Source organism: Mytilus galloprovincialis, chromosome 10, assembly GCF_965363235.1.
Source record: "Mytilus galloprovincialis chromosome 10, xbMytGall1.hap1.1, whole genome shotgun sequence".
NCBI classification, from domain to species: Eukaryota; Metazoa; Mollusca; class Bivalvia; order Mytilida; family Mytilidae; genus Mytilus; species Mytilus galloprovincialis.
In genome coordinates, this window is record NC_134847.1 from 76,189,333 (window position 1) to 76,200,660 (window position 11,328).

An 11,328-nucleotide genomic window follows, 5' to 3' on the forward strand; every position below is an offset into this window, starting at 1 on the left:
CTTTAAAAAAGGAATTTTCTGTAAAACATTATTATTAATAATTAATTATAAAATTCTGTGATTTTTAATTGCAAGATCAGAAAAGAGTTTTAATATGCCCACAATTTTTATCAACAAATGTGAGTTTTGTGGCCTTTAGTTTCCAATATTGGAATACATATTGAATCATAGGAGGTGCTCTTTCCAGGAGAGATTTATATGTAGGCAATAGATAAGACGTTTCTCTCCCCTTACACAATTAATCCTCCTGAGGTTTCTGGTGCTGCACTGACAACAACTGCTGAGATGGCTGTACCGTAATTAGTTAGGTATGTTATCAACGAATTATAAGTGTAAAACACTGAAGAATTATAAAACTTCATCCTAACAAATAGACAAACATGTTGTACACGGGTAACATTCTGGAAACTGTCTACAATGAGACAAACGTTTGCAGTTAGAAAAAAAAATAAAAACCTACAGCTAGCTACAATGTAGTCCAGTTTATTTTTGATTTGATGCACATTTTTCGTCTTTGCAGAAGGTTAAAAACAAACGTGTGCAAAATAAAATAAGCTGAGAAAATCTTTGATAAACACCCTCTCAAGTATAAACAAACATATTGTATCAAGACTCTGTGATCAATTGATACGGTTAAACACTTCAGGTATAGAGAAGTCTAAATAATGATGCTGTTTTTGTACTGCTTTTTGATTAAAAAATAATTGCTTAGCTCTGCCTTGCCAGTCTGGAGTGCAATATAATATTAATTCAATCCTAAAACCACGGAAATTACACCTAGATTCTAATGAACGCCGAATACATCCACAAATACGATCAACAAAAGAAATATTTGGAAAAGACTCAGAGAAGTATCAAAATCACATGACCAAACACACCTGTCAAGTCCATAGAAACATAAAAAGGACGACCAGTATATGATTAGATCTCATTAATACTGTCAAACATTGTTACAGTTGAAGTATATTTACGTAATTGTCCTTGTCAATACTAATTTTAACAGGTAAATAAACTGGTATATCACACATATCGCGTAGTCAAGTGTTATGACAAATGGTTCTGCAGAAAAGTAAATATATTCTCCAGATCCCGTAGACCTTCACAAGAGTGTCTTATCTTGTGGGTCTGTAGATTTTCACTTGAGTATCTCATCTTGTGGGTCTACCCGAAACACCAACTACGACAAAATGGCTAATAATGCACAACTTGCACATATTATACCAATTGCAGTCATGCTCCTAGTAGCTATCGGCTACATCCTCTGTCTTACTATTACACCGAGAATAGCTCACCATGATCAGCTTACGACTTCAGAATTTAAGCATACATTTTATCTTAACATCAAATCTTGGAATAGATTAACACCAAGTTTATGTCTCTGTATGCAGAAAATAAAAATTACATACTTAAATAAGTATACTAAACCAACTAAGTTATTCCTGCTGCTTACGCTAATACTTGCAAATGACATACATGCTAATCCAGGTCCAACACGCAATCCGTGTGGTATATGTAAAAAACCTGTGGCCATAAACCATAGATCAATACAATGTGATGAATGCAACTTTTGGGTACACATTAAATGTGGCGGTATCACACCGAAAATGTATAACTCATTCATGAACAAAAAAGTATTCTCATGGGAATGTCCATCTTGTTCCACAATAAACCTGTCAGATACATCAGGGCAAATAGAAGATGATCTTGAACAACAAAATTCTTTTAACGAATTGGGAAATATATCTGAATCAGAAATACAAAGTCAAATTGAAACATCACTTGATGAAATACATGACTCATCAACAAGGCGAAGAAATAACATCCGAATCATGACAGTCAATTGTAGAAGCTTGAGAAGTCAGCAAAAAAGAAACGAATTTACCACACTTATAGATACACATGAACCCCATATAATACATGCAACCGAAACACACCTTGATAAAACCATCTCAAATGCAGAACTCATTGATACAAATATTTATGAAGTATACAGAAAAGATCGTATATTTGGAGTAGGGCATGAAGGTGGAGGGGTATTAAACTTGGTAAGAAAAGATCTATTATCTACAGCTGAAATCACACTAGACACCAATTGTGAAATATGCTGGAATAAGATTGAGATAAAAGGAAGTAAACCACTTTATACAGGCTGCTATTACCGACCACCAGACAATAATATAGCATCCATTGAAAGCTTAAATACATCGTTAACCAGGCTAACACATTCAAATAATCTACCAAATCTAGTACTAACTGGTGATTTCAACATGCCAGACATAAAATGGGAAATAGACGAAGATAACAACTTTCAAATAAAGAAACCAAACAACTATAGTATGGAAACCAATAACAAGTTTATAGAAGCACTTGAAGAAAACTGTCTAACACAAATAGTAAAAGAACCAACACGTCAAGATAACATATTAGACCTTGTACTAACAACAAATCCAACAAGCATTGAAAGTATATCAGTCCAAGATGGAATGAGTGACCATAGCATAGTCATCACTGACATAAATTTAAAAGCAAAAACAAAAAAGCAAGTACCAAGGAATTTGAAGGAAAGTATATATTTATAAAAAGGGCAACATGAACGGAATAAATGAACAACTAGATAAAGAGCTGAATAATTTTATACAAAAAGCAAATACAAGTACCATACAAGAATGCTGGAATGATTTTAAAGATATATTGTCCCAGGCTATAATATCAAACATCCCAACTAAAATATTGTCAACCAGATGGAATGTACCTTGGATCAATCGAGAGATCAAAACAATGATCAGAAAAAAACAAAGGGTTTACAACAAGGCAAAACGTACCAATAATGAAAAACACTGGGAAGAATTTAAGCTCCTAAGAAAAACAGTAAAAACTAAATTAGAAGAAGCACATCAAAACTACATATCTAAACTATTGGAAGTAGACGAAGAGGGTGAGAGAAAAACACCTGTTGTTGGAAAAAAGTTTTGGCAATATGTTAAATCAAAGAAAAGAGACTCATGTGGAGTAGCACCACTTATTTCAAACGGAAAACTTATGGAAGACAGCAAAGGGAAAGCAGAAGCACTTAACCATCAATTTGTTTCTGTTTTTACTGATGAAAATACATCAAGTCAACCAAAATTAAATGGCAGCCCATCGCCTGATATAGACCATCTAGAGATAACAGTAGAAGGAGCAAGAAAGCTACTTAGTAATGTCAATCCGAAAAAAGCAAATGGGCCAGATAACATACCGAACAGAGTCCTAAAGGAATGTGCTACAAGTATATCCCCATACATAACAACATTATTCAAGAAAACATATGATGAAGGGGCTGTCCCAAACGATTGGATTACAGCTATCATCACAGCACTTTTTAAAAAGGGAGACAAAAGCTTGCCAGTAAATTATAGACCTGTTTCATTGACGTCAGTTACATGCAAAATCATGGAACACATCATTTTCAAACACATTATGCAACATCTTGAAAAATATGACATATTAGTCGATTACCAACACGGCTTCAGACAGAAAAGATCATGCGAATCTCAATTAGTAACAACAATTGAAGATATCGCAAAACATCTAGATAAAAAAGAGCAAGTGGATATGCTAATATTTAGATTTCAGCAAAGCATTTGATGTAGTGCCTCACATACGGCTTCTGCGGAAACTAGAGCACTATGGAATAAATGGCAAAATAATAGAGTGGGTAAAGGCCTGGCTCACACAACGACAGCAGTGTGTAGCAGTTGAAGGCGAAACATCTACAAATGCCTTTGTAAAATCAGGAGTACCACAAGGTACAGTTTTAGGTCCATTGATGTTTCTTTTGTACATCAATGATATTGGGGATGACATCAAGTCAAAGTTGCGTCTCTTTGCAGATGACAGCCTATTATACCTAGCAATAGACTGCAAAGATGACTGTAACCAACTACAAAAAGATCTAGATAAATTGATTGACTGGGCATCTAAATGGCAGATGAAATTTAATGCTTCAAAATGTTATGTTCTAAGAATAACCAACAAGAAAAAACCTATATTACATAACTATCATATGCATGGCCAAGTTTTAGAAAATGTAAGCCAAAACCCATATTTAGGAGTTCAGTTTACCAACAATCTGAAATGGGATATACACATCAATAACATCACGGCAAAGGCAAATAAATCATTAGGCTTTCTGAGGAGAAACATCGGCAAATTCCCAGAAGAAATTAAGAAAAGAGCATATCAAGCCATTGTCAGACCAAACGTTGAATATGCAAGAAGTGCATGGGATCCATATCAAGAAAACCACATCAAACAGATAGAAATGGTGCAAAGAAGATCAGCACGTTTCATCAAACATCAATACAGCAGAGAACCGGGGTCAGTTGCTAGTCTACTGAAGGAGCTAAAACTACCATCATTAGAAATAAGACAGAAAATAAAAAGGCTTTGCTTGTTTCACAAAGCTTTACATAAAAAGATAGCCATAAATATACCAGATTATGTAGAACAACAAGGCAGGACAACACGGCAATACCACCGAAGCAAATTTAGAAACCTTCAAACTTCAACAAACACCTACAAATACAGCTTCTTTCCACGTACCATCAAAGACTGGAATACTCTACCAATAAGACTGTTAAATATAGAAGATGCAGAGGCATTCAAGAACAGCCTCACATCTTATTTAACAGAGTAGTCACGCAACAAACATTTGATTTTAATTTCACATGTAAATACGTTTTTAATGAGCACCATATTGAATGACCAAATTAGTACTTGCGTGATGGGTCTTAGACCCTTTGCATTTCAACGATATAGATGTAGATGTAGATGCCAGACATCATAATTATTTGGACTAGCTAGATATACAGTAGACCTAATTATCTGTCGTTCAAAAAGCCCCATATAAAAAAAAGCTTTTGGACGAGAGATAATTTGGTCTCGGTATTCAGCAATGCTCCAAAAGTTGTTTTGAAGGGTGTATCAGAGTGGAAGGTTACATGCACTTTAATGGATGGAAAGCTGTCTCTGACATTGGCACTCATATCATATCTTCCATCTTCACTAGCCAAGGATTTCCGAGTACGATCCACACCTACCTCTCCTACCTCTCCGCCTTTGGCAGATTGAGCTAATATTTATAATAAAAATTGTGCTACATCTATCGGTTAATTAAAGTCACCCCCATTCCTAATACATAATTCTCAACCAATGAACTCTCTTCAGTATGGAGGTAAAAAATATGGTAGTGTCTAAAGTGTACATACTTGGTGAAGCAGGAAAACAAAAATAAATGTTGACATTCTAACATTTATGCAAGAAACATACAAAGCTGGAACTTATAAAGTTGATTTAAGAACATTTGATTTGTCACTAAATATTTTTGTATGATTTAAGGGGTAAAGACTTGTTGCACAATCAGCATGTGGCAGTTGTTTATCAACATTTTCAAGCATTGACAAGTGATCATGGCTATCAAAGATGATCTAAGATCTCTAGATCTGTAAAGGAAAATTTTTGAGAGTGTAAACAGCTAAAATAATCAGCAAACTGAATGAAAAGGTCCTGAAATATGCCAATGTGAATTGAATGATGTATTGACTGATTATAAGAGTAATTGTATGGCCTTCAATAATGAGCAAAGCCCATACCGCATAGTCAGCTATAAAAGGCCCCGATATGACAATGTAAAACAATTCAAATGAGAAAACTAACGGCCTTATTTATGTAAAAAAATGAAGGAAAAACAAATATGTAACACAGAAACAAACGACAACCACTGAATTACAGGCTCCTGACTTGGGACAGGCACATACATCAATAATGTGGCGGGGTTAAACATGTTAGCGGGATCCCAACCCTCCCCCTAACCTGGGACAGTAGTATATCAGTACAACATAAAAACCGAACTATAAAAATCAGTTGAAAAAGGCTTAATTCATCAGATAGACATGATAGACAAAAAATACAAGTGGACGTGGCCGGGTACTTATACATCCCGACACAAAAAGACACAATGAACAGATCTGAGAGTACTCGCAGTTATCTGACAGCTAGTTCAAAGCCACTAACAACTGATAAAAAATTATACCTCTAAGACTAAACACTCAATCCGTACAAATCCAACATACAATGGATTTAGTGAAAAGACGTCATAAACAGCCAGAGAAAAACATGACCTTGTGCAATGCCAAGTTCATGTTTAGAAGTAATGTGTCATTTCAAATTTCGGTCTGTTTTGTATGACTATCATGTGACTAAATACATGTACATTGACATCTCATAAATTTTATTTTATAGGAAAGAAAGATAACTAATGCAATGGATGAACTATCATCAGAGGACCAACAGATTATCCGACGATGTCTGTACACCATTGTATCGGTTGTTGTCGATGTACAGATAGGAAAATTTAATGTCAGAAGGACTAAACATCCTGAAGGAACTATAGACAAAGCCAGTGTGGAAGCTATTTCAGAATGTCATAATTACAGTAAAAGGTATGAAGAAGAGAATGTCAACAACAAAAATGATAACCCACCATCAATTTCAAACATCTCTGAAGAGGCTGAACAAACAAAAAAGCCATACAATACTCGTTATAAAAAGAAGAAACAGTGCAGTTGTGGACTAGCAAATACCATTAAACAGACAAATATGCCTGATCCCATTGATTTAACTAAATTGTCTAGCACTAACACATTTGTGCCATATCAAATTAAATGGAAGAGTCCTACATGTCAAGATGTTGGTATCTGTATGTGCCAGACAACGGATGAAGTTGAAAAGCAATATACACCTGGTACAACAGAGAAGGATGGAGCATGTTCATTAGGTGAAAAGTTAAAAAGTTCTGGAAAACGGAGCTCCCTGTTGCCATATCTTGTAAATCAGAAGTCTGAAGAAAGAGGGTTGTCTTTATTAGAGGAAGAGGACACTCAGATACTACATTATCCATGGCTGAGGTATACATGTAGAAGTCAGATAAGGGAGATAACTACTTCAGAAAATAATTTAGGTTATTCTGTTGTACAAGAGAGAGGAATTCAGACAATGTATGCAGACTTACCCACTGATGATGAAGGGGAAGACGAGAGAACATCTGGTTACCCAATGGAAAGTGATATTAGGAGCACTGCCAATTCAGTGTTAATGGAGGAAGGGGAAGAGGAAAATAATAAAAGCCAGTTTTCTTTTGAAGATCAGAAAATGAACTATTCTAATGCGTCTGATGATGGAGGAGAAGAAATGGAAATATCAGAAGTAAATAAAAGTTGCTCAGATGAAGAGTGGACCCAGCACCCAATACAAATTGAGTATGTTAATGGTGAAAATATTGTTGTAGATTCTGCTGAAATTTGCAGGTCAAAATTGAACTCTGGAATTATTTTGATGGAACCAAACCCCGATGATTGGACAAATCTCAAACATGATTATGAATATTCAACAACTCTTGTAAATGCATACAATAGTATAACTAAAAGTGATGAAAGGGTTGAACAGAATACAAATAATGAAAAATATCTGTCAGATAATCAAATTCCTCAACATGAATTCATTGACAAAAACAGAGGTAAAGAAAATGAAATAAGTAATGCCATGATAGAACAGGGATGTCAGACTGTTTTAAATGAAACAACAACAAGTGATGAAGAGGAAGATTTCAAAGATGTTTATGAATCAGAAAATCAGGTCCAAACTTATCATTTAAATCAGATTAAATTGGGTTGTGAAAAAACCCAGGATATGTCGTGTATTGATGATATAAAATCTTGTGCTTCAGGACAAACAGATGATTCTGAAAAAATGAAAATTTATACAGCTGTTCCAATTGATGGCATTCTTAAAATATCTGACTCTAAAATGTTGTCATCAAATTTATCTGATCCAAGGAATGATTTTCCAAATATAAACATTAAAAAGAGAACATTGACTGACACTCATTCAGGATACCAAAAATGCTTTGAAGAAAGTATTAACCTCAAGAATAAATTACCCGGCAAGACTCTGCAGACTACAGAACAGGCTAAGACCCTGCAGACTACAGAACCGGCTAAGACCCTGCAGACTACAGAAAACAACTTCAACAATATACACCGGACGAAGACCCTACAGACTACAGAAAGCAAATTTAAGAATATATTATCGGCTAAACAACCTAAAACCCTGCAGACTACAGAAAGCAATGAAATTGATTTAGTTCCAATACCAGTATTTCGAGTAACATTAACTGGTGATAATTATAAATATGATTATGAACAAGTTGGCACAGAAATGCCTTCAGCTACCAATGAAAAGGCTTTGCCAGACATTCCAATCGAAGAAGAAAACATCATGAGCATAGTTGATCATCAAAATGAAACACAGATAGAATCACCAGAGGATACTGAGGAATTCCCAGAAAATCCATGTAAAGGGGAAGAACTCACTAACAAATTTATTTGTAAACTTTATAAAGAATGTAAAGATAGGGAAGGAACCATAAATATTTTACACCATTGTGTGTGTTCAGTTTTAAACATATGCATTGAAAAATCAACTGTTAATCCATGTAGTCTTCAGATGAAAGCAAAAAAAGTTTTTGAGAAATGTAGAAGACTAAAAAAGAATACCAGTAGGCCTGCAGAATTTGAAGCATTTGAAAATGATTTATTCATACTACCTAGAAAGAAAACTGAGACGAAAAATAAAGTCAAGTTAGAAATTGAGGGACTTAAAGATGAGATAAATAATTTGTTAAGCCTTAATGAAAAACTGAAAAAGAGGCAACGTATAGCAATCATTAAAAAGAAACGCTTATATCAGAGAATGAACAAGAAAAATGCTTTAATTGAAAAATTAAGCAAAAAATTAAAAACAGTTAGAAAAATTGCTGAATCTAGGGCACAAGAGCTTTTTGAAACAACGAAAAAACTTTATGAAAAGAAAAAAACTTCTGATACCGGTATACAAAAATTGAGAAATCTGAAGTCAGTTGAATCACAAACGAAGATGTGTTTGATAACTTTGCCAAAGACTCTAAAACACAAAGAAACACAATGCAATACAGCAAAAAATGATGTTCTAGCTCTTAGTAGCCAGTTACATTATTGGCAGTGTCATGCTGTATTAAAAACATGTCAATTTGATGATGTTAGACCAGAAGTTATTGTTACTAATAAGAGAAAAACTGAAACCTCTGGGAGTAATTCAAATCAATAAAATCAATTTGTTTAGCATAAAATATATTATTTATATTGTGTATTCTTTTATAAACATGTCTGTACTTGGTTCATCAGCAGTAGTTATCACTTTAGGTATTCTTTGTCTATACAGACTAACAGATTTTCTGAGTTGACCCTCCACTGAACCCCTTATCATGTCTACAAAAAAAGTCTGGGAAATTCAAATCTTTTGCTCTAGTTGAGGGGGCATTAATATTTACCTTTGTCCATCTGTACATCCAAAGGTCCTAAATTGTGTTACTGTTCTCTAACTTAAGTTTGCCTCAAATGAAACTTATACATTATGCTTATTACTACCGTATAAAATACAGATCAAGTTTGAATTATGGTGGCATTTGCACATCTCATTTCCATGAAGATAAATTGGCCCTCAGTCACCTGTTTAAAATATTCCAGATGGAATACAGTAGGAATATTGCATTCGATTCCTACCAGAAAAGTGTGATATTCTAGTCCAACAGTCATGACAGTAGAAGGGATCCACACAGAAAATTGCAGAAAAACATCAACATATTATGCACAACAATGCAAAAGTCCACTATGTTTGGTGTATGAAATGATTTAAAGGTGTACATGTCTGTCTAGTATATATCATGTAATATCATCTGACCTTGACCCCATTGTATGGTTCACTGGTAAATATTAGTTTTATTGTTTTGGTCCTTTTTTCAGGTTCTAAAAGGAATAAGTTTTATAACTATATTTGGTGTATGGAATGGTTGTAATGTGTACATGTCTGTCTGGTAAGTTTCATCTGACCTTTACCTCAATTTCGTGGTTCAATTGTCAATGTTTTTTTGGTCTGTTCCTATAACGTAAAATCTGTTTTTCTAATTCCATAAGCAATATTTTAACGATCATTGGTGTAGACAATAATTTTAAGTTGTACATGTCTGTCTGACAGGATTTGCCCATCCTGGTCATCGTTTATGTGATGCTTGATGTAAAACCTTTCAAACAAAAAATCAATGGTCAGTAAAGCAGGGAGGTCATTTTCCATGTCCACTGTTCTTTACTGTCATAAGGATACATTCCTGTGGCAATAATTGCAAATTTTCAAAGACTAGATATAACACTACATTTGACATTGTTCACTATACACAATGAAGGAAAGGAATGATCTACCTATTGATGCAATTAAGGTATTTAAAATAAAAATAGACCATCATTGGGGGACAGTGATGTACCAATTCAGTGACTGACATTACTGATATGGGCACAAATAGTTCATTATGGTTTTCGTCGAGACTGAGACTTTTGTTGCAGAAAGCTTGACAAAGGAATATTGATCTGGTGGCAGCAGTGGCATGAACTGACTTCTTAAAAGCTTAAAATATTTCAGAAGGTAAAGACCTGGATCCTTCATACTTTGTATATAGGTGCCTTATGTTATGAAGTTTCTGTCTGACATATGTCCATTGTCCTTGACCTCATTTTCATGGTTCAGCAACAACTTGAAAAAAAGTTGATTTTTAGTATTCTTAAATTTTCTCTAATTATGAGTAATAGGATAACTATATTTGGTATGTGCGTACCTTGCAAGGTCCTCATGACTGTAACACAGTTTCACTTGACCTCCACCTCAGTTCATGTATCAGTGAACAAGGTTAAGTTTTCGTGGTAAGGTTTTCCTGATACTATTTGTAATATATCTTCTATATTTGGTGTATGGCATGATTGTAAGGTGTCCATCTAGCAGTTGCATCTGACCCGGACCTCATTTTCATGATTCATTGGTGAGAGTTAAGTTTTTGTGTTTTGGTCTCTTGCTTAAATACTGTATGCAATAGGTTTACTATATTTGGTGTATGAAAATATTTTACTATGTACATGTCAGTCTGGTATGTTTAATTTGACTGTGACCTCATTTTTATGTTTCATAGATCAATTTTTGGTTTTTGGTCTGTTTTTCTAATACCAATTTTTATTGGGTGTATGGGATGATTATAAGTTGTAGAAGTTGTCTGTCTGGCAATTATCTTCTGACCACGATCTCATTTTCATGGTTCATTGGTCAATCTAAGTTTTCCTGATAAAGTTTGTTTCTTAGATGCTATACATTGCTATATGCAACAGGTCAACTATATTCAATACATGTAATGATTGTATGGTGTATATGTCT

General features: G+C 34.4%; 1 protein-coding gene across 1 annotated transcript; it reads left to right on the forward strand.

The window, feature by feature from the left end:
* The first annotated feature begins 226 nt into the window (after positions 1 to 226).
* On the forward strand, positions 227 to 9,216 carry LOC143048410 (uncharacterized). The gene is made up of 2 exons (XM_076222090.1): positions 227 to 308; positions 6,283 to 9,216. The coding sequence occupies exon 2, from the start codon at positions 6,304 to 6,306 to the stop codon at positions 9,181 to 9,183; it is 2,880 nt and encodes a 959-aa protein (XP_076078205.1). The 5' UTR covers positions 227 to 308; positions 6,283 to 6,303; the 3' UTR covers positions 9,184 to 9,216.
* Positions 9,217 to 11,328: the final 2,112 nt, after the last annotated feature.

Excerpts from the sequence above, each read along its gene's own strand:
- LOC143048410 (XM_076222090.1), top strand. The coding sequence starts at position 6,304 with ATGGATGAACTATCATCAGAGGACCAACAGATTATCCGACGATGTCTG.